The sequence below is a fragment of the Poromitra crassiceps genome (assembly GCF_964638095.1).
Source record: "Poromitra crassiceps genome assembly, chromosome: 5".
Classification (NCBI taxonomy): Eukaryota; Metazoa; Chordata; class Actinopteri; order Beryciformes; family Melamphaidae; genus Poromitra; species Poromitra crassiceps.
The window spans coordinates 60,453,382-60,478,381 of record NC_139642.1 but is presented as its reverse complement, the minus strand read 5'-3'; the positions used below and the strand labels follow the sequence as shown (position 1 = coordinate 60,478,381).

Below are 25,000 nucleotides of genomic sequence, written 5' to 3'. Positions count from 1 at the left end.
TACGTAAACAGTTGACTGTTCTAAGTCCCTTTTTTAGAACCCCAAGTCAAAGATTTTTAGAAGGTAGACTTCATGTCAACATTTCAAGTTCGCTTCCATTTTTAAATAAAGGGTTTTGGCAAAATCCGTAGAGCGTTGTTCTGTTTTTGTCTTTGCCTTTTGAAGGCAGCCTTCTTCAGATTTGGTGGAACTTCTGAAACAGAGAAGAAGGGAAAAAAGGAAAGAAATAGTCCAGACGGAGGAAAAACGGTGATTTCCTCTGGCCTTCAGAAACATAGATCGAGTCAAAAAGGTTGTTTCAGTGTCAATATGGCAGAGCCCGAAGAGGCAAGGAGGTCTGAGAAGCTTCTGAATAAATACAAGGGAGACGTGGAGTCGCTCGAAACAGAGTCTGCCAGGTCAGCGTACGGCCCTCCGACTCGCTCTCTCTCTCTCTCTCTCTCTCTCTGTGTGTGTAAAGCTGTTGAAGTCTTTGACAATAGCTAACGATGTTTTCGTGTTGGGGACAGACTATAGGAGATTTCAAAAGGGTTGTTTCCCCCTCCGACAACTGGAGGTTTGGTCGCTATGCTAGAGCCATTGACAGGAGTCAGGAGGGGTCACAGCCGTCCAGGGCAGGGTGCCCCTCCCCGCACTTCCCACCCCCACCACCGGGGGGGGGGGGGGGGGGGGGGGGGTGCCCCGAGGGCAGGGGTGGGCCTTCGGTTCAGCAGTCTTGCCCAGTCTTTTATTTCTTTATTTTTTATTTTTGTATACGCCACAACAAAGTCCAGTTTGGGATTCGGGGGGGGGGGGGGGGTGTAGCGGGGGAGGGGGAGGGCGAAAGAAGCAATCTGAAAAAACACCAAAACACAATACAGACGGAAAATGTTCTTTTTTTTTTCAGAATCACACTATCCACATTTTGTTTTGAATGCCGAATATGCTTTCCCCACAACGAAAAGGGGGAGGGGGGGAATCAAAAATGAGAAAATAAATAAATAAATATAAAATGAGACCCCCCCAAAAAAATCATGATTCGATGGAGTTCCCCCACGGCCACGTTCTCGACCCCCCCACCCCCGTCAACTCCACCCCCGTACCCCACCACCACCACCCTCCTCCGCTACAGTATCTCCCATCGGTGGAGTCCGCTCTGCCGTAGCTACCACACGGTGCCCTCGTTCATTTCCGAGGGCGCGTGGGACAGGTGGCTGCTGTATCCGCTGCCGTTCAGCGACAGTGAGGTAAAGGGGGGGCTGGGGCCGAACACCTCGGACGGGATGCCGTGCATGGGCCCCGGGATGCCCGGCTCCGGGCTGGGGGAGTCGCCCGGGTGGTGGGACATGATGTCGGAGAAGCGCTGCACCTCGCTGGAGGGGTGGTGCCCGGGCAGCGGGTGGTCCATGCCTCCGAGGGGGGTGCCCGTGGGGCCCGAGGAGGGCACGAAGGGGAGGTCCACCGGCGTCTGGGCCTGCGACGACGGAGGCCCCTGGGGGAAGAAGTCGTAGCTCCCTCCTGGGTAGTATTCGCTTTGATAGTCTGCAGAGATCCGAGAGAGAGAGAGGGGGGGGGGGGGGTAGCTTGATGTGAGTGCTGAGAACAATGGCCGCCGCGCTGGAAATAATTTCAGAGATATTGAGGAATTCATTGAATATACATAGCTTGATTTGTATTAGAGAGCGAGAGAGACCCTCGCCGTGCTACATTAGTCACAGAGCGCGTTACACTTAAATCAAAACCGCAATTGGGTGGGGAGAACAACGTCGCCACAAAATTAATTAAAATGGAGGCCATTTCATCAGCGATTCTACCTACTGAGACCCATTTTTTCATTTCAGCAGAATATTATTAGACTTTTGCCTCGGCGGAAAGGGACAAAAGCACACGGCACAAATGGAAACCCTCTGAAAATTATCAGTGCAGATATTTCAAAGCGTTGTTTCAAAGGCGAGAGAGAGAGAGAGAGAGAGAGATATCAAATCACAGTCTCACATTTGAAACTACATTTAACTGGCTGGCTCAGAGCCAAACACCAAAAAAAGGCCCACGGGAGAGGTGAGGGAAAGCAGGGCGAGAGGCGGAGCCCGGGCAGAAACAAATAAATAATTGCAGAGACAAAAGTGTGCATCTTTCTGCGGCATTGCCTTGTTATATAGTGAACACACACCTATAGCTCAAATTGTTTTATTGCTTCTTCAACACCTATGCTGCTGATGAAGGGGGGGCTCTTTCTACTAGATATGTTAGCTAGTGCACAAATTACATGTGTTTACAGATGGTTAGCTGATGCTATTATTAGCTAGCTAACAATCTGACGCGTCTGCTGGACTGGAGAGTCCACACTGCAGACTATGGAGACTCTCAGGTCAGGATCACTGTTACTGTTCACCATAATCTATCACATATAACAATAGTCAATAACATAACAATGGTAAATGACATATAACAATGATTAATAACATAACAATAACGGTATAACAATAAATGGTATAAAGGACTGTTGAGATGGCCAAGTTGCCAGGCTGTTTTTGCCCGAGAGCTAGGCACCTCCATGGTCTCCAGAGGGTGTGTTTGACCGGAGAATTTGGTGAATTATTGAGATAGTATAACAATCAGGACAAAAGAATACAATTATCAGTGTTACAAAGTAGCCTATATCAATAAATGACTGATCAATGGCAGTCATTTATTAAAAATCTGTATGCATGATAATAACATAAACTAAGGTGAAACTGAGTAAAGGGACATAATATCCAGAAACATATGAAACCAACAATTTAAACAAATGTTACATAAAATGTATTCATATAAATTATGAGCATTGCAGTCTTTCAGTGAACATAATGTGCTAGCCTATTATGTGGGATATGAGAATCTACCACAAGTCATTCTGAAAGAGGAACAAATAATAATTTCATGTATCCACTTATCAGACAACGTGAGGTAATTCATAAATACCAGTGGTGGAATGTAACTAGTGCATTTACTCGAGTACTGCGGGGCAGTTAGTGGTGGCCTAAGGTTAGAGAAGCGAGCTTGTGACCCGGAAGGTTGTTGGTTCAATGGACCAGCAGGATAAATCTGGGTGGGGAAAGTGAAAAGGCAGCGCTTGCCCCTCCCTCATACTAAGGTGCCCTTGAGCAAGGCCCTTAACCCCAACTGTTCCAGTGGAGCTGCTCCAGTAGCCAGCAGATCAGACTGTGGTTGTACTGGTCAGCTTCCAGGTAGGAATGTGTGTGTGTGAATGTGAACAGGGCGCTCCTGAAAAAGAGAGCATTGCTCTCAGTGAGACTCCCCTGAATAAATAAAGGTAAAAAAGGTGGCTACTATAGACGGTTTTCACCAGAGCGCAACCCCACAGCACTTCCTTTTTCTCAGCATTCGGCAAACTGCAGAAATATTCACTCGACATCGTTACTTTTGTTTTCGCCGCTCAGCTGTATAGACGGCTTTCACAGAATGGTCAGTCCTGCACTTGAATGTTTTATTTTCTTTTATGTCCATAGCAAACACTGCAACAGGAAGTGAGCGGGGGTTCAATTTAGAATGTTTTTGTTGTCAAGTTAAAACCGTCTATAAGGGCAATTTAGAGCCACTTGTACTTAACTTGATTATTTCCATTACCTGCTAACTTCTACTACTAGATTTCAGTGGGAAATATTGTTCTTTTTTTTACTATACATTTGACAACTTTAGTTACAATTGCTTTGCAGATTTAGATGATTAATACAGATTATAAAATATAAAGAACTAGCATAAAGAACTAATAAATTATTATATAGGTTAAGCTACCCAGCAGTATATCAATAAAGAACTATAAAGAACCAATAAATGATGATATAGCACGAGCCTATCAAGTCATTGAAATTAGCTCCACCCTCACCAGCTGCAACATTAAATTGATGAACACATGAATGCATCAATGATTATAGCACATGATAGATGGTTCTGAAATGGGGGATTCTGCATAATGAGTAGCATACTTTTGCTACTTTACATTTTGATGTTAATAATCTTGTATTTGACTTAAGTACGATTTTTAATGCAGGACTTTTACAAAGTTACATTGTGGTATTGCTTATGGCAAGACATGAAATCAACACTTTAGCACACCGAACTTTCCAGTTTTATTTATATCTATATTCTGAAGCTTTTGTTTTTTGTTTTTTGTTTGGTCATATAGGCCTATCATATAACATTTTATTCCTAAAAACATGGCGAAAATAAATTTATTTAATGACATTTGACAGTATTTATAAGTCATAAAAAGAGATATTCAAAATTCCCTCAGTAAAACCCTTTGGCTCTAATATGTCAACAAAATGAAGAAAAAAAAGAATTTTGAACCAAGCTTCATCCAATGTTCAGATTTCTATTCTGGAAATGTATGCAAATTAGCGCATATTGAAGTAGACAATGCCTCATTTGCATATTTATTACAATTTCAGAAAACTTCAGTCAAAGATCGAAGTATGGCTACTCCACCACGACTGAAACCCATATAACGGCTGCTACTGCATAGGCCAGGCCTACATCATTAAAAGCCACATACCTCCGTAGTAGGAGAAGGGTCCGTTGGGGATCAGCTCCCCGGGTTCCAGGCGGTCCACCAGCGTCCTCATGCGCCGCGGGCTGCGGAAGAACGCGTGCCGCCGTGCGCCCAGTGCGCTCAGCTGCTTCATGCGCCGCTCTTTGGACCGCCGGTTCTGGAACCACACCTGACACACGCACACGCACCCGCACACACACGCACACGCACACGCACACGCACACACACACACACACACACACACACACACACACACACACACACACACACACACACACACACACAGAGCAGGTCAGATCTTGTCACTGAAAACATGCAAGGCTCAGGCTGTCGCCATTTTGAACGCATGTGCGGGAGATTTTTCAGCTCGTGGTCGTGGCTGAAGGGCTGCAGTCAGAGGCGTGAGGTTGGTTGTTTTTCTGCGGTAGCCTAGGCTATGTAAATAAATACAGTACATAAATACATAACCTAAATCAATCAATCAATCAGAGATAGAGCAACAATTTTAGGCAGGTCGGTCATCTTGTAAAAATCGGCTTATAGCCTGGGACTTTTTTTGTGGGTAGCTAAAGCAGCTATGTAAATGTACCCCCCATATAGAGACAGTCTAATTGGGTGTTAAATTGATCCTGGCACCTGGACCACGTTGGCTTTGCTCCTACAGCTTTGTTATTCGAGTAAACAAGCGATCTCTCTCTCTCTCTCTGTCTCTCTCTCTGTCTCTCTCTCTCTCTCTCTCTGTCTTTCCATTTCTCTCTCTCCCTCTCTCTTTCTCTCCTTTTACGCGCAAATTACGCATTGGGAACATCTCTCTCTCTCTCTCTCTCGTGTGTGTGTGTGTGTGTGTGTGTGTGTGTGTGTGTGTGTGCGTGCGCGCGCGCGCCCGCGCCCGTGTACATGCGTGCGTGTGTGCGTGCGCGCGTGTTTCCTTGCGGCAGATGACCCGGGCGGTGCGGTATAAAAGGCGCAGGCCCTGCGCTTGGTGCCAGCATTGCGCAGGTCTAATGATAATGATGAGGAGAGTGAGATCTAACCTCCCTCCCTAATGATCTTTTAACCCTCCATTTACTCGCACTGCAGGCTGCAGCGGCGACCAGTTAAAAGCTCACATTAATACTTAATAGGAGGGTTGTTACCGAGATATTAGCGGGCCGGTGGAGGTTATCATTTCCTCATAATAGGCTGCCCGCCTTTAATTACGCTCTGCCTTTCCCCGACGCCCAGACATAAAATAACAACTGTAAAAATCTATCATCAAAATGAAAATGCAAAACTATTTCCAACCATTATTTTTTAGACCTGCACCCAAATTGAGCCTTTTTTCCCTGGGCGTAGGCCTAAATTCCCTTGTATTATGCAATGACATGACAATAATTACTATAGCCTACATTCATGCACAAAACCACAATAGCCTACTAATACTTTGGAAATGGATGCAATTTGCGAAAAGGAAACGTAAAATAGGCCGACTTCCAATAATAATAATAATAATAATAATAATAATAATAATAATAATAATAATAATAATAATAAAAATAAAATCCTCGTTGTTGTTGTTGTTATTATTATTATTATTGTTGTTGTTGTTGTTTTTATTGTTATTATTATTATTATTATTGTTGTTGTTATTATTGTTGTTATTATTATTGTTGTTATTATTATTAGTAGTAGGCTATAGCCTATTATTATATGAATGACAAGAATAATGGAACAATGGTAAGTAAAGTGATGCTAGATGTTTTGCCATGTGTTTGTGTGCATGGCCCTTGTTTAACTTCACAGCGCCCTGCTGTAATTCAGAGCAGATCCAGAGACAATGTGAAGACCCCTGAAACAGCTTTGTGCCTTTCCGCTTGGCTGGCCGCGGTCACAGCATGGCTAAATGTGGTCGCAAAACGTGATGGCAGCGCTGTGCCAGCACTCCCAGCGGCTCCCAGCGCTCCCAGCAGCACCGCGGCCCAGCCAGTTGGCGTGTTTGCCCGGTCCCCCGCGCCAAGAATCAAAAATACCCATATAAATTACCCGTTTCCAAATAAACCTCTCACGGCACGGCCAATCTTTCGCTTAATGAATTCAATGTGACCGAGGGAAAGAAAGGACCCCCTCCTTTTAAGAGAGCGGGAGGATGCGAGAGAGCAAGCCGAGAGGTGGAGCTGCTCCCCGGGCCTGAGCCTGCAGCCTGGCAGCGTGTCAGCGACACATTTCCATAAAATATAAGCTGCTACATCACACCTTTTAATTAGTGCGTAACACCCGAAATAACAAGGCGCGTTGTGGAGCCACCTCCTCAACCCATAAGTGCCCCCTGAATCCCATTTCAACTGGCGTCCTCAACCCTTTCTCTCTCTCGCTGCAGAAACATCAGAGCCAGCCGAGCATTTGATCCGATTTAGACCCATATGGGGAGATTTGAGCTGTTGATTTAGTAGGCCTAGGCTATGGAACCGTAGGACATGTGCAATTTATTAAATGTATGATTCTGAGTCATTCTTGTAGGCTATTCTCTCTATTTTGAGAGAGAGAGAGAGAGAGAGAGAGAGAGAGAGAGAGATAATTAGAATAAGTGGAATTAAGCTATTCTTCATTTTGCTGAGGACAACCTGGAGCCACCTCAAGGAGTCCCATGACCCAAATTTATTTATTTATTTATTTATTTATTTATTTATGTTTTAATAACCACAAACATATGAGACCTGTGAATTCAATGGTGAAATTATCTCTCTTTTTTGACAGGTGATTGCAGATGATAAACTTGCATCTTGGACGTGATGTTATGGGAGTCTGGCACCACTATTGAATCATATACTGAAATTGAAACTATTCATTTTTGTATAGGTAACTACCCCCCCCCCCCACACACACACACACACACACTCATCAGGACCTCCGACCTCAAAACATGATGGACCTCTTTAAGAATCTCTGCTATACGATAACTATGACTCCTTCCCTGCATGATGAATATGGGATGCAGACTGGACATCATGTTATTAGACGAATGACAAATAAAGTAAGTCACAGTGAAACCACATATTGGCACTATTGGCAGTATTGACGGGGGCTCCATGGGGAGTAGACTCCATCTGACTCCAGTGTGAGAACCACTGCAGAAGTACCCCCACCCCCCATACTTATGGACATGTTATGAATACCCCCCCCCCCCCCCCCCCCCCCATCAATTGGACTATTCCTAATTTTTGTGGTGGCTGCACCCTAAAGCTGCAATTAATCGACAACTGTAATCTAATCGTTTAGAGTATGATTTTTTAAGGGGAAAAAAAGTCAAAATTCTCCGATTCCAGCTACTTCAATGTGAATATTTCCTGGTTTCTGTATACTCTTCTATGACATACTGAATATCTTTGGGTTGTGGACAAAACAAGACATTTGTGGATGTCATCTTGGGCCTTGGGAAATAGCTACTGATCGACATTTTTCACCATTTTCTGACATTTTATAGACCAAACAACTAATCGATTAATTGAGAAAATAATCGACAGATTAATCGACAATGAAAATAAGCGTTATCGTTGCAGTCCTGTTGCACGCCATGGAACAACCCCCCCCCCCCCCCCCCCCCCCCACAAATACACACACCACCTCCACTACCAGCAAGCACCCCTGGGGGTCTCTGGAACCACCTCCACTACCAGCAAGCACCCCTGGGGGTCTCTGGAACCCAATTTGAAAACAACATCAAGCCAAAATACCTGGATGACTCTCATGTTGAGTCCGGTCTCCTGCGCCAGCTGCTCCCTGATGTGTCTGGTGGGTTTGGGCGTCGCAGCGAAAGCCGCCTTCAGCGTCTCCAGCTGCTTGGCCTTGATGGTGGTACGCGGGCCGCGCCGCTTCCCGCCCAGGTTCTGGTCGTCATTCTCGTTATTTCCCGCCTCCTTGTCCGACAGATTGGCTATGTCCGAGTCCTTTAGGGCCACCTCGTCCTGCAGCTGGTCTTGAGAGTCGGGCGATAGGCTCGGGTCACTGCACGCCGTTACTGTGGAGAGGTGGGACATCACATGAGAGCGGGAATAAGCTATGTTTACATTAGGGATGTACAATATAGGGGCAATCATAATGGTATCGTCCGATGAGGAAAATAACAGCCATATTGGTATTGTTCAAAATTTTCATATTGATGGGAAACAATTCAGTAAATCTGTGGCTTTTCCAAATGTTTTGCAAATAAAATATACATTACTTCACGTCAAATTCACAGATGTACATGTGTTTTTCAATTTGATCATCATTGAAACTTGTTTTTGATCATATCGACATTGGTAAATATTGGTTATCGGCCATAACAGCAATGTTCCTATATTGGTTATAGTACCCGCCAACATTTTTATATCGTTACATTTCTAGTATACGTGTATTGCAGTGATGTGGTCAATAATAAACTACAATATGACCTCATCATAAGGCAAACAAGCACCAATATGAGTACAAATCCATCCTGTTCTCAGCAACGCACATATCACTCTATCTACATCTATCTGCAGTGGGGAATAAACTATGGGTGAACTATGACCTCCAGACTATATCATAACACAAATGACCACCAATATCAGGGAAATCACCCACAATGTCAGTGCTAATATCTGTTTTTTCACTACAGCCTTACATGCAGTATATGCATTGATTTGGGCCTATACAGATGGGATAAACTGATTTGAGGTGGCTCTACCCTGCCTGCCTGAAAGTTGTAGATGAGGAGCAGCAAAGCCAACAGTCTCTTAGAAAAATGTGACATAGAAACGTTGGTCCACAGCCAAAAACGTTTCTATTTCCCAATTTTGGCTCTAAAATTGTTAAATGGAAATGTGTGTGTTTTTTAAATTGGAGTTTATACAGGGGTGGGAGTTTTTTTTTAGAGGGGTGGGAGAGGTAAGGTTTAGGTGGGGGGGGGGGGTGGGGGGTGGGAGAGGTTAGGTTTAGGGTTAGGGTCTGGGTTAGGTGTGGGGGGTGGGAGAGGTTGTGAAATAGAAACGTTTTTAGGCCGTGGATAAACGTTTCTATTTCACATCTTTCTAAGAGACTGGGCTGGCAAAGCAAACCTGTCTGCGTAAATATCTCAGTAATTCAGGAGGGATTTTACATCACAGGCCTAAATGGGGGAACAATCCTCACCATATACCCCCCCCCCCCAAAGGAAATAGAGCAGTGATTGTCAACCTTTTTCCTATATGGAGGACCCCTCATTTATTACGCATGAGATTTTGTCTAAAAATCGCATGAGATTTTGTCTAAAAATATTGTCTCAATCCCAAATTTGAGAATATTTTTTATCAGCATATTTTGTCCAGAATGCCATAGTTGTATTTTAGAAACGTGAAACTATGGTCGAAATCATTCTTCTGCATTATCTAATTGCATGAATGTCTTGATGTTTAACAAATTCATCAATTTGCTTTGGACCCCTGGAACCCCTTGAAGGACCCCTCTGGTCTCAGGACTCGACGTTGATAACCGCTGAAATAGCGCATTCCTTATGAATTGGCAAGAAGTTAACACAATCAATGTAACAGAATGACTGTGTGGATCATTCTGTCACTATACTGTAGATAATGGAATTCTGGACAAAATCATATTTAACAATAAAAATAGTCTGAGATTTGGGCCCGCTAGAAAAAAAAGGCTATTTCAAATGTGGGCCATATATTGACTAAATTAGGGGTCCTATATATGAAAAGGGTTGAGAATCTGTTCTAAGGAAACAGAGCATTCTCTTATCATTGAAATATCAAGACACAGCCGTCTAACTCGCTCTGGACAACAGGCCGTGTCTGTGCGTAATTCTCAGCCCAGCTCGGTGAAATGATGAACCCGTGCTGGCGCAAGCAGCGTCACATCCATCACGGTCGAGCCCGCGTTATTGGCCATTTCACAGCAACCGTTTTGATGTGGTGGTAACGCAGGGAGTAGCCTAAAGCAGGTCTAACCAATAACATTAATGAGGGCCATCGTGGCACTGCAACACCTATGGAATGGAATGGTATTATTACACCTGCTTTACTCACTTGCTTTACCACCTCAAAACGATTGCTGTGAAATGGGTCTATAATGGCACGTTCCCGCCCGGTATAGGCTCGTACCTGAGAGCAGGCTGCCGTCCTTGACGCTCGCGGTGTTATAATCTTCTTTGCAGACGAACTTGTTGTCGTCGATGACGTAGAGCTCCTCTCCTGTGGACAGCTGCTTGTTGCACATCATGCACGTAAAGCAGTTGAGGTGGAACACTTTGCTGCGCGCACGTCGCACCAGGTCGTTAGGGGAGATGCCCTGCGAGCACCCCGCGCACTTGGTGCCGAACCGCCTGCAGGACAGAGACACATGGGGACGTTATTATGGCGATTGGTTATAATAGCGTAATAGCAAAATCACAGCAATGTTTTGGCGGCGAGAGAAATGAACGGGATTCTAGAATATGGTTTGAAGACATGGTGGGGATAAAAATACATTTGGAGAGGAGACTAAAATCACATTTAGGTGGGAAACGCATTGAGGAATTAGATAGCTATCAAATTCATATTTTGGGGAGGGGGGTCATATGGTGCATGGAGACTAAACTCAAGACAAACTGACATTTTGGAAAACAAAAAAACGCTTGGAGACTCGAATCTACATAAACGCACATTTTGGGGGAAACAAAATCGAGACTAAATTCTAGATAAGAGAATATTTGGACTGAGACTAGACTTTATCATAAGCTATTGGGTAACCATTTTGGAAGCATCTAAACATTGAATCATATTTTTAAACATTTGGACTAAATTTCTTTTTTGGGGAAACAAGTATAGGGCTAATTTAAATGGAGGAAATATGTTCCTATATAGATATTAAGATTTGTGTTTTGTTCTATGTATTCTATTGTCCAACACTCACTGCGTAACCTTGGATAGGCCTATCAAATCTGGTGATTTCATTCCAAACCTCGTTGACCCACCGGGTCTTTTTGTCTTTGTAGACTAGATAAAGAAATCCGCCTTGACGCAAACTCATTACCCGCACATGTTGGGAGCAGTTATTTGTCCTTTTTAACGCAATACACTTAGAGAGTGGAAATGAACGCCCTAACGGTAAATAATGTGTATTGGGAGTGTGCACTGCATGTTGACTGTGAGTCTGTGATTGCATTGTCTGCGACTTGATCTTTTAAACTAGTTTACTATTCAAATCCACTTATCACGTCCTCCCCAGTCGGCTTGAGCAAACACACCCGGCGCTGCGCTCCTCTGGCCCGGGTTTGATCCTGCCTGCTCCCCGGCAGCTTGGACGCAGTAAAAAAAAAAGAAAGGAAGAAAGTGTGATTTCCTCGATCTCCTTCCACATTCCCCCCAGCTGAGAGCGAGTGCCCACGCGCTTAATGTTGCTGCCCGCTTGTTTTGCATAAGAATCCAAATTAACAAGCTTTTAATTACTCCTCCTAATCAAAGCTTATCGCCTCCGAATCCCAATTCACGCCTACAGGCATGGGCAAGTCGGGCCATTCATTTTATTTAGGAATTTAATAATAATTTGGGAATAAAATAAAATGAAATAAAATGAAATAAAATAAAATAAAATAAAATAAAATAAAATAAAATAAAATAAAATAAAATAAAATAAAATAAAATAAAATAGCGGGCATTTGCTATGTGCCCGCGTGTGCACAATCAGCAACCGATATTTGTTTTTTTTATAATTTTCATACCCCGGCCCCCAAGTTTATTTAAAGATTTGATAAATATATATTTTATTTTATCCTGCACTTTAGCCTCCAAATAGAGGAGTGATTGTTAATAAACAAAACGTATTTAAAAGTTAATAAGTTAATAACGCAGAAGATGCAGTATTCTATTTGCACTTAGGCCTGCGTGACGCGTACTGGACAGCTAAGATAAAAAGACCAAGAATATAATTGGGGGGGGGGGGGGGGGGGTACATTGGCCCCAGAACCCAAAACCCCAGAATGTTTTCCATCAATTTAGGCAGAAGCAGCATCTCTGTGCGGCAGCTTTTTGCTCATATTTTGATTACTCATTGAGTGACATGAACGGGTCATTTCACTGCAGTCTCTGCAATCCAGGCACTGACATCAAACCAGACAAATATTCAGAATCAAATAAAATAAAAAACAAAATAAAGCAGTGGTGAGTAGTTTGGCTGCCAGCCTTCCCCAGCTTACCTAAAGAAATCGTTTTTGCAATACAGTTTTCCTTCTCGAGAGAAGCATTTCTCTGTTAGATTGCATTTGCACTCGCAGCACGTCACGCACTTGACGTGCCAGGCCCGGTCCAGCACGTTGAGGAGGAAGCGGTCCAGTATGGGCCTCTCGCAGCCGGCGCAGTGGACCATGGCTTTGGCTGGCCAACCCACAGTGAAGCAGGCAAACACAATCAGCAGCGCGACCCGGGCATTGACCGCTCTCGTCCCGAGTATTTGGTCCCCGTGATTCGCCTGGAGCTCCCGGGTCAATGTGTGCAGAGAGGCGGTCGATCAGCTGTCACCACAGATCTCTCCCTGCGTGCGTAAACAGCTCAGCGTCCAAACAGACAGACAGGAGGGGGACGGACAGCGATGGTGCCAAGGCGTCCTCTCTCACTCAGGTGGGAGACTGTGGGAGAAAGCAAAAAAAAAAGAAAGAAAAAAAGAAGGCTTCCAAAAACCAGTTCCTTTTGGATCCGCTCCCACGCGCAAAACACGCATGCAGATTAATTAAACCGGTCAGGAAAACCAAAATAGAGAGAGGGAGAGAGAGAGTGAGGGAGGGAGAGGGAGAGGGAGAGGGAGAGGGAGAGAGATAGAGAGATGGGCTCAGATGAGGAGAGCAGAGCTTGTCTTGTCCCGGTGTCGCTCTTGGAAGTGACGCATCGGTCGAGAAAAAGCGACGGACGCGTGCCAGCCAGCAGCGCTTGTAATGAAACGGTTTCAGGGCAATATACTGTCACACAGCAAGACAAGCGTGCCTAGAAACAAATCAATGTACTTTGACATGGCCGCGTATCCACTGGTCAGCACAACGAGAAACAAAAATAACACCCAGAAGATCTCACAATCACAGCAACAAAAAGTGTCTTCGCTTCTCCTCTCCTCTTCTCTCCTCTGTGGATGTACAGGCTGTCCAGGTCGCTGTGTAATACCGGCCGGGGTGCCCTCAGTCTCGGGTCCTGTGTATAGGATGCGCTGGGTCTCAGTCACTACTCTGTCTGCTCCTAAAGCTTCAGCCCTAGCCTTATTCCCAGCCTCCTGACGTCAGGCCGCGGCCCGGCCAATCAGCGCCCTCTCCGTGCCAGCCAGCGACCATCATAAAGGCTCAGATATAGCGAGGGCTCTGCCTGGCTATTTATGCCACACTCAAGATCCCGATTGTCAAGAATTTCCCTGAAACTGTCATATGGGCATATGTTGTGAATGGAGGAAGCCGCGGCGGAGAGGCGAGGAGTGGAGGAAGAGACGCGCCGGGCTGCACGTCTATGAAGAAGCCGGTGATCAACATGTCTGCTGGGCATGAAGGACATGAGGAGCTCGGAGCAGGTAGATATGGATGGTGGATGCGCGGTGGCAACTCCGGGAGAAAGAAGCTTGACTATCGCATGGCGCACACCGCTCAATGACGCAGAGATAATTACGCACACAATTACGCGCAAGTTACGCATGGGTATATATATATATATATATATATATATATATATATATATATATATATATATATATATATATATATATATATATATATATATATATATACATACATCCATACATACACACAACGTATATAGGCCTATATATAAAAAAAATCATCAATTTACATCACTCAACAGCTGTGAGATAGGCTATGGGATTGAAACTGTCGCATGCACTTGACAGAAGGCATCCAAGCCTTTCCTTACAAGTCTCCCAGAGCGCAGCGACACTGTGTAGAGATGATGGCATGTTTGCGGCGGCGAGGAGGTGACGACTGGAACTTTCTCATTCATTTTCCATTTCATAAATTAGCGTATAGTGTTATCCCTTTACCAATCCCCCCCCTAGGCCCGTCCTGTGTGTTGTGATGTTGCTATAGCGCCTTTCCTCTCGCCTGTGCTTCTCTGTGGTGTGTGTGTGCTGGACGGAACGGAAGCCGGGATGTTGCAGACAGAAAGGCTCTAAAGTTGACAGGTCGCGCAGCTCGCGGGCCAAACACCTCGGGCGATTCATTATAGAAAGTCCAATCCACTTAGCCCGAGCTGGCCCGAGCTAGGCTAATCACAGTGGGGGGGCGTTTAGACACCCCTTCATAAACAGATGAGCTATTAGCTACTTCCCATCCTAATGATGTGACACTGTAGAAGTTGGAGTTGTAGCATTATGCAATTGTGGCTCATCATGTAGCCTATAGGCCGGTGGCCTACATGTTTAGAAGTTCTATACATGTTCAGAAGTTTTATTTTTTTAAGCCCACTAGATTTTCATTTATTGGGAAGAAAAGAAAAAAGTTCACAATACAGGCCTGTTGAGCAAATTTCATTCCGCCATCGATGATGTGCATTCGCTATAGGAATCCACGTTTCATCTTTAAACATTTGACTAAACTGTTCTGTTGTGGACTGCAAGGTCATATATTAATGTAATAATCGCTGGAGGTGGGGGTGGAGGGGGTTGTTGAAGAAATGCATTGCATTTCAGGGTTGGATATTTACAATTCTGAAAGTGAAAAGGCAACACATGCAGTCTAGCTTACGCACTGAAATGTGAGCAGAAAACATGCTCCCAGTGGATTTTTTTAAACATTAATTTCCTACTAACCCGCCAGCATGCTCTTGCATATGGGCTACTTCTCATGCAAAACGCCCGTCCCGCGTCCAGCTGCCTCCCGGCGTCTGGGGAGCGCCTCAGCGCCCCACAAGATGACATGTGTTATTGGGTGGAAAAAAATAGATAAGACTAAAAGAAGAAAATAGATCTCACACCACCACCACCTCCTCTCTCCCTCCACTCCTTTTCCTCCTGGTGTCTCTCTATCTTTCTCTCCTTTTTTACCGTTTGTGGATGGCGCGTCTGAGCGCATTCAATCTGCTGAGCAAGATAGAGAGAAAAAGAGGGCGAGAGAGAGAAAGTGTGTGTGTGTGTGTGTGTGAGAGAGAGAGAGAGAGAGGGAGAGAGAGAGAGTGTGTGTGTGTGAGAGAGAGAGAGAGAGGTCAATGACACCTGCGGTCCATATTTACGCAGGATAAACCGTTAGGCTATAATTATAATTATAGTTATAGGCCTATAGGTTATACATATACATAATACATATTATTATTATTATACGGTTATAGAGACCTTTTCGCACATTCATGAATGTATAGAGACTATCCTTTCCTTTCCCCTGTTGACCATTACGTTAATTCCATTATTTTTTCCTGAGCTGAACTGAAAATACAGCAGCAGCCTGGGGCCTGGACGCTCTCTCTCCTCTCTCCTCCTGGCTGCTAACCCATACAGCCAAGTTGTAAATGCAGCTGTAAACAACAAAGTTGATGTTGTTTCCATGTATGAGATGACTTGATAGTCTGTCAGTGTGGGGATAATCTCTGCCTGCATGGTTTAGAATAAGCCACAGAGAGAGAGGGGGAGAGAGAGAGAGAGAGAGAGAGGGAGAGAGAGAGAGAGAGAGAGGGAGAGAGAGAGAGAGAGAGAGAGAGGGAGAGAGCTCACAGAGGCAGATTATTCCACGAATAGAAGGAAATCAAAATATAGGCTATAGGCTTAAAAATCTCTCTCAACACCCTCAGGCAAAATACACATATTAGATGCAAAGGGAAAATGGTTTAACCTCACCACTGTAATCCCTCACTAGCAATATATTCCATTCACACGTATGCTTTTGTTTCGTTTTTTCTAGACCCAGAAGTTGTAAATTCTAATTTGACGCAGCGCCAAAACAAAACTTTGACCCCCCCCCCATAACGGATTTGATGGGACGAGCGTTAGTCCCAATACATCTGATTTATCCTACAACAACAACAACACCAACAACATCAAAAATAGATAAAAAAAATATATATACATTTGTTTTATGTGTTTTAATAGTCTAGCATGAGACGCCTTTCAGCGGGCCTGCTGGTTATTAAAGGGGAAAAGGCAGAGAATGAAAAATCAATGTGAATATCTCCAGTTCAGTGCTTCTGTTATGAAGCCTATAAAATAGATGCGAAGAAGAGAGTTTTTTTTATTACCTTTTTTCTTTTGTTTTGTAAGCTTTCCTTTAACTTCCTCAAAAGTTTCATTTTGGACAGACTTAACTTTTAATTCAAAATGCGCCTGCAGGCAGGCAGGCAGAGTCAGATGAGTGGATGGATGGTGAGTATATAGGCTATAAAGCAGCCCATGCAGATTGTTGCCTTTATGAAGTGCAGACAGTGAAGGTAACACAGAGATAATTAATCTGAGCTAATGAATGAGGCCGTGAAGATGCATGCAGCCGTTAATTGTTTAATCATGACACGTTTATTTGTCTCCTCTCTCTCTCCTCCAGGCAGTTAGACACAGTCACCACAACTAAGCTATGGCACTCATCACTCCGGTAGGAATGCAGGCCTTGGGACTTTGGGACTGGATTAGAATCGTTGTTACCTGAAAAAAGCACTTTTTTAGTTTATAGGCTATATGGAAGGAGACGCTTTCCCGCGCGGTGTCCAGGCAGTGGATTGGAAGCCGGGCTAAGTGACCTTAAACCCGGGCCAGGTGAGAGGTACAAGCGTGACTCCGGTAATAAAGACAGAAATATCACCCCCGACTGACGGAGCTTTGATCAACTGAGTGTACCGGGGACCCGGCCCGGGAGGGAGGGAGTGGGGGCGGGGTGCGGAGGGAGGTGTGTGTGTGTGTGCGTGTGTGGGGGGTACCTATACCGGTCTGCTGCTCAGCTCTATCCGGCCCCCTATCCGGTCCTCATTTAGGCTTTTTTTTAAGAAGGGCAAAACGCTTGCATTCATTAAAGAAAAGATGAAGAAAAGCTGGTTGATCATTCTGGCCCATGATGATTGTGTTTATTCTAAGGATATAGCAGAAGCAGCCTATAGGCGACAATTCCAGTGAAACTGGTTCATATATATTTCTAAATGGAGTTAACTTATACCAAAGCAAGTGATGTATTTTATTATCGAAAGAAAGAAAGAAAGAAAGATCGATCAGTTAACATTCTGAAATCGACGGGGGGCAATGATTTGTCTTCTGTAGGCTATATAGGCTATACTGAAAATATCGACGCACTTAAGGAGCGTCCATTACAACGCGCTAATTCGTCATTTGAATTTTACAACGAAAAGCGTGTAATGCCCATATATTTTGTTTTCTATTATCCAATATATTTTATTCTGATGCGTGAAGCATTTTTTCCTCTATTTAACACAAATTAACAAGACAGGAAATTGGCCAGCATTAAAAAAAAAGCAGGGCTTAGCCTAGCCCTGCCCTGTTCAGCCTGTCAATCATTTGCCTCACAGCATTATCACACCCAGCCAGGCCCATGCTGCCGTGCACCCTGCAGGCCGGGCAGCCTGCAGCCAGGCCGGGCTGCGAGCACAGCACATGAGGCCTCCTGCTCTGGATCAGCAGCTAAACATACACGCCGACGTGAAGCCTGGAGCCAACCTGGGATTATTGAGCAACACAGTAACTCTCCATCAACACAGCAACTATAGCCAAGTCAGCAAGTGCACCTGCGTCAACATTTTCTCCACTTCCTGAGAGAAATCCAATGGCATTTATAGATCATCTTCCTATACAGCTCTCTCTCTCTCACTCACACACACACACACACACACACACACGCACACACCACGTCCAACAACAAGTTTTTCAGGGAAATAATATAAATGATTTCTAATTAGGTGTGATGGGTCTGGGGTCCCAATGGTTCCTCCTCCCCATCATTCTATAACACTATAGGGGCGAATCTGGACAAAGACATGGCTTTGGCTTTGTTTGACATATCCTAATTGTATTATTATTATTACTATTATTATTATTATTATTATTGTTGTTGTTGTTGTTATTGGAATGGGAGTTTCAGCAAGATAATCTTCACAAATGAGGAACACATTTATTATTTTCGAAGCCTAAATTTAATCTTAACACGATTTTCAGAAAACGCATACAGGCCATATACTGTAGACAAAGGCCAATATCGGACCAAATATGGTCAACAAGGTCTCTGAGCCTTGTGAAAAGCCAAGGTGCTGCATGAGGCTGAGCCATGCAGAGAGGCGCAGGAGGGGATGGAGGAGTGGGTCTGCAGGCTCTATAGTTTAGATTAATGCTACCCCGCGTTATTCTGCAGTGGGGGTGAAAGGGCTAGGATCACTAATGATTATAATATAATGTGAGGCGATAACCGCTCCCTTTGAGATATTATCGGCCGGTGGCCGGTGCTCTGGGGATTGGGTCGGCCATGCAGGTGCAGGCTGGAGAGCAGCAGATAGGGGCTGCACGAGTCCTGGCTGTATATACTGTAGCTGCATTAAAATACATCCTCTCACACAGCCCTCTGTTTTTATTTATTGATTTATTTATTTTAGAGGAATAAATGGTCACATGATGAAATCTCATATAAGCTATAGTGTATAATCAGGCCAAAATCATTTTCAAGGGTTATTTGGTAGTGAAAGCCTTATTCAAACAAGCATCTGATTTGCTAGAATAAACAAATTATATATATATATATATATATATATATATATATATATATATATATATATATATATATATATATATATATATATATATATATATATATATATATATATATATATATATATAAAAATATATAATTCATTTATTTTTGGTTTAGTGGCACAGGCTGTGCAGTCATAATGGCTCAGTCAGCCCTTGATTTGTTAAACTGGGGAACAAACGGTACATAAAAAGCTTAGTGTCGTTCCTTACAAAGGTTCTTGAAATACTGCTGATTTGGAACATTTAAATGGTTCTTTACAGCACCATAAAGGGTGAACCCAGAGCAAAAAGGGCTTTGTTGGAAAATAAAATTGATCAGTTAAACATAATGGTAGAAGCAGAACCTTTCCCTGGTGGTGATATAGAACCCTATCTGTTAAAAGTGTATAGCATGTCAAGACTGAGGCTTCACATTGACCTTATTATGCCATGGGTGTTTTATTTAAATCATCTCATAATACCAATGCACACAAAAAGCTTGCTTTGTTTATTTTGTTTGCTTTGCCACACATATCTATATTGTCTTTTCTATATGCAAATTTCATCATATTTATGTATATGGTTTAGGCCTACTGTTGGAGGAGAGATGGGGCCTACAATAGGATATCACAGCTCTGGCCCTGTAGAGAGGGGAATAAACAGCAGCACAGGCAGCTAGGCCTGCAGCACACTGACCTAATAGGCCTGCATTCCTTCTCTATTAAAACCTTCCCATCTAAAGAGCTGTCACAATAAGAGTAAATCACACACACACACACACAAACTACACACACACGCACACGCGCGCGCACACACACGCACACACACAGTGGCGGACTCCGTGATTTGGGGGCCCTAGGCAAAGTCAAGCATAAGGCCCCTGAATCCCAACCCTTTCCATTACCTTCAATTTGGGCTGAGCTAAGTAAGGACCCTGTGCACCCCCCTCGCTCTACATGGGTAGCTTTGCTGCTGCTGCTGCTGATTATATACTTATTATAGTTTTCTTTACTGATGCAGTCACAACTAAAATGAGCTTAAATTCAAATGGCGCAATCACAAGAAGTGGAAGAGCCCACCGTAGCCTGAATGAGTATAGACCAAATCAGCGGGGATGTTTACATTTACTTCCGGTTACCCCTGGAGTCCACACATCATAATGGCGGTGGACGGCACAAACTGATGTGTTGAAAACAAAAACAGACAAAGAAGACAAAAATGGTTCGTCCGTGTTGTGTTGTTGTTTAATATCATTCATAACAACACTTTCACTAATGTTAGTGGAGACCAGACTAGCTAATTTACCTGTTGGACCAGACCAGATTAGACTTGAAGTTAAATTAAATTAACGTGGCGTCAGTAGCTCTGTCTGTAACGAGTCTGCAAAAAAACAGCGAGTTTGACAGTTGTAAACAAACGTCATTAGCTAGCTAACACTACATAAAACAAACACAGAAGAAAGGCTAGATACGTTGGACAAGCGTCATTACCAACCGTTTGAACATTTAAATTGAAAGTAGTCGGCCGAAAACAACGAGAGTTTGACAGCATTTATTTGACAACACGCAAATTTAAACCTGCCGCCTTCCCCAAGTGGTACGCGGAAGTAATGTTGTTTACATGGTGACGTCACGGTGATTTGGTCTATAGGGGGAAACCATGACAGCGGCTTTTAATAGGTAGCTATAGTGGAATAGCCTACACACAATCACTGGCCATTTAGTCAGGCCTTGCTCACAGAGTTGGCATGCAGCATCTCCTCTCTCCCCCCCCCCCCCCAGAGAGTTTTCATATAGTTCACTCCACTCAGCTACTCAGGTGTGCTCATCAGTAGCTAACAAATGGCGCTCTCCGTGGGGCTGGACCCCTTTTCAATCATTTTTGGTTGCACTAATTAGCCATTTTTGCTCATTTAGTCAGCCTTAATTGCTTAATTAAAAAATCGTTAGGTCACCATGCAGGGGTGCTCTTTCGACTTGCTGAAAGATTCGGCCCGATCATAGGTAAAAAGGCAGAGCGGTGGCCCAAACACAATTTCTGCTCACTCGCTCACTACACAGAGACTTTGCATTTATTGCATTGCATATGAATTAAAAATAAGTTTACATTTGTTCTGTTCTTGTCTTCTGGCTGCCTGCCAGGGCCAAAGCACACACACACACACACACACACACACACAGAAATCAAACATGGATCTGAAGACAGAGAACAACTCTGATCCGTGGATGATTTGGAGGGAACTTCTCCAAAGCTGATAGTCCGGGTCTCCCTGTATAGCCTGATTATCAACATCCACTGATGGATGCAGACAGGCAGTCTTCTCAGACCTCTGGGAGTGAAAACAGGCTCTCTGTGAGCCGGAGGAGGGAGCAGAGGAGGAGGAGGAGGAGGAGGAGTGAGTGATGCTGCGTGGGGGACACACCTCAGCCAGGCCGCGCTCCATCATCCATCTTCATTGGCTTTTCGTGTGCGGCAAAAGCAGCGCGGCGCATACGGTAAAGCCCGCATCAACGCCCGGCTTTCTTTTTATATCCAATAGATCAGCAGGCAGACAAAGCTTTATTCTCGCCAGGAGAGAGATATTTTACCTCTGCCGCACGCTTTTATGTTGGAGAGGTGTCAGCCGGGGGAAATGGATGGCTAATGCATAGGCAAAGCGCTGCTCGGCCCGGCGTGCCGCACGTCAGCGGGGGCTGCAGGGGAGAGCAGCGGGGATTTAGGGGCCCTGGGGGCCCCCCGACGCGGGCCTGAGCACCGGGGGGGTTGAAATGTATTCAGCCCCCCCCCCCCCCCCCGCACACACACTCATAGGCCTACTACTTCATAACACAGTGGAACATATAGTCGCAGGCACATACGCATAGGGGTTGGAGCGATATGCCTGTTTGCATGGAGACAGTCATGTGGTCAAGGTCTGGAGGAAGACGAGGATGATGATGATGCTGCTGAGGTTCCACCCGGCCTGGTCGGTTTCTGCAATCCAGGGTTAGCACCTGTTTGAAGTAAACAGTACGTCTTATCAATGTTATACACGTGACACTAGTTCATAGAGTCTGCTATTGGGCCTGTCACACCGGAGGCCCGTGTTCGATCCCCAGGGTTTCCAAACTCAACATTTCAACCGTAAGTCACATTTATACTGTACGTTTTTGTTATTATAACCTAAACCTATATATCACCTTAAAGGAGAACTCCACCGATGCTGATTTATTTTGCACATGATCTCACACATAATCCGAAAATTGTAAAACAGTTGTGCACACATTCATTTAGTTTGATTTGAGTTGTGGACCAGTGATGTCATTCATGCACATTCAATGACATCACTGGTCCACAACTTCACTCAAATTGGTGAGTCCTGACTACAGCTATATAAAGCTGCTGCACTAACCCTGACCTGACCACAGCTATATAAAGCTGCTGCACTAACCCTGACCTGACCACAGCTATATAAAGCTGACTCACTAACCCTGACCTGACCACAGCTATATAAAGCTGACTCACTAACCCTGACCTGACCACAGCTATATAAAGCTGCTGCACTAACTCTGACCTGACCACAGCTATATAAAGCTGCTGCACTAACCCTGACCTGACCACAGCTATATAAAGCTGCTGCACTAACCCTGACCTGACCACAGCTATATAAAGCTGCTGCACTAACCCTGACCTGACCACAGCTATATAAAGCTGCTGCACTAACTCTGACCTGACCACAGCTATATAAAGCTGACTCACTAACTCTGACCTGACCACAGCTATATAAAGCTGACTCACTAACCCTGACAGAATGACCACAGCTATATAAAGCTGACTCACTAACTCTGACCACAGCTATATAAAGCTGCTGCACTAACCCTGACCACAGCTATATAAAGCTGCTGCACTAACCCTGACCACAGCTATATAAGGCTGCTGCACTAACCCTGACCACAGCTATATAAAGCTGCTGCACTAACCCTGACCACAGCTATATAAGGCTGCTGCACTAACCCTGACCTGACCACAGCTATATAAAGCTGCTGCACTAACCCTGACAGAATGACCACAGCTATATAAAGCTGACTCACTAACTCTGACCACAGCTATATAAAGCTGACTCACTAACCCTGACAGAATGTCATTATTCTGGGTTCCGTGATGTGAAAATGGTCCAATTTAAACAGTAACTGCAGTAACTGAAACCCAAATGTTTGGTGAAGACTGGTATACGGTGGAAAAATATGGTACTGAACTGGCCTTCTCTCATTGGCTGATCTTTGTTCCAGGTGATGTCACCACCTGTTGTACTCTATAGCAGACATGCTCACAAGTCATTTTTTGCAAGTCCAAGTCAAGTCTCAAGTCTTTGAGCTAGAGTCCAAGTCAAGTCTCAAGTCTTTGGTCACAAGTCCAAGTCAAGTCTCAAGTCTCTTATGGATGAGCGTTCTATCATCTGCTGCATGCCATCCAGTCTGCTTAGAACACTGCATAGCTAAAACTAAGGGATTCAAAGCATGTAGCCTACTGTATTATCCTCACTGCTTTATCTATTAGCATACAGTGTGCAGTTGATTGGATGACATCAGTAGAGATTTCCTTAATGTTAATGCACCAAAAAAATACAAATAAAAAATAAAGATTGTTCACAAGTCCCAAACCTCCAAGGCAAGTCAAGTCTCAAGTCTTTGAAGGACGAGTCTCAAGTCAAGTCTCAAGTCACTGTGCGTGTGACTTAAGTGCGACTCAAGTCCAAGTCCCAAGTCCAAGTGCCCATCTCTGAGAGGGTGACATCACAGGGCACAGAGACCAGCCAATAGCAGAAGGTCAGTTCATGTACCTATTTTTCAGACTTCACCACAGACTTTCATGTGGGATGTAGTTACTCGTTAAAGATATTGTACAATTGTCATCGGTACAATATCAGCGTCAGTATTTGGCCTTGAAAAGCTCATATCAGTCAAATCCTGTCCTCAAAGCAGCGTCGCCTCCAACACGTCCCATAGAGGGAACATTAGCTAGTTATTAAAATCTTATGCACTGCTCACTCCATGACATGAATGCAGATTCCTCGCTCTACACTGCAAAGAGTTAACGAGATTTACAACGCCGCTCAAAACACAGAGCCTCCCTGTCATATTTCCCCTCATGCTAAATAGAAATCTTAAGAAGTAATTGGAATTTACTGCATACCTGAATAACTGCATATAAATAAGCACACATTTCATCGGGGGGTTCACTGACACTGTTTGGTCGCATAAAACCGCTGCTGCATACATTATAATACACAGCAAATAATCTTATTTTGTGCAAGCCTTTGCTACATGCTCGGGATTCAGTCCAAATTATGGAGGATTCAAACAAGCGTTTTCAATTTATTAAACCTATATGGGCAACATTTCATTTTAATGGGACAATTTATTTCTGGGAAGGGATTAGCAGGGATGGTTGGAAGCATGGCAGTCTGTAAATCTGACAGCATTTGTCTCGTTTCAAGGCCCGGCTGTCTTGTTTAGGCCCGTAGCAGCGGACAAGTATGGCTGCGGTCTCGCCACTGATTTCCAGATTGGATACGATTCCGATACACAAGGTCCCGATTCGATATCGACATTTCAGTTACAATACCAATTTTGCTTGCATAATGAAAGACATTCTCAAAGAATGTAATGCTGTAAATTGTAAAACATAAGGAACCCTCTAAGATGATGCATGAATAAACTAGAACGACCGCTCTGCGGATTTATGCCTCCGCCATTAGTTCATTCTTGAGTCCAAATCACCATTTGAGGCAAATTGGAAGAAATTCCGTCAAGGCGCTCCTGAGATGTTGTG

The 25,000-nt window shown here is 44.2% G+C and overlaps 1 protein-coding gene across 1 annotated transcript; it reads right to left on the bottom strand.

Annotated features, from left to right (window-relative positions):
- Positions 1-1,144: 1,144 nt before the first annotated feature.
- On the bottom strand, positions 1,145-12,865 carry LOC310777061 (LIM/homeobox protein Lhx1; the record flags this gene model as incomplete). Its single annotated transcript, XM_083637315.1, has 5 exons — positions 1,145-1,521; positions 4,535-4,700; positions 8,242-8,525; positions 10,624-10,844; positions 12,696-12,865. The coding sequence occupies 5 exons, from the start codon at positions 12,863-12,865 to the stop codon at positions 1,145-1,147; spliced, it is 1,218 nt and encodes a 405-aa protein (XP_083493441.1).
- Positions 12,866-25,000: the final 12,135 nt, after the last annotated feature.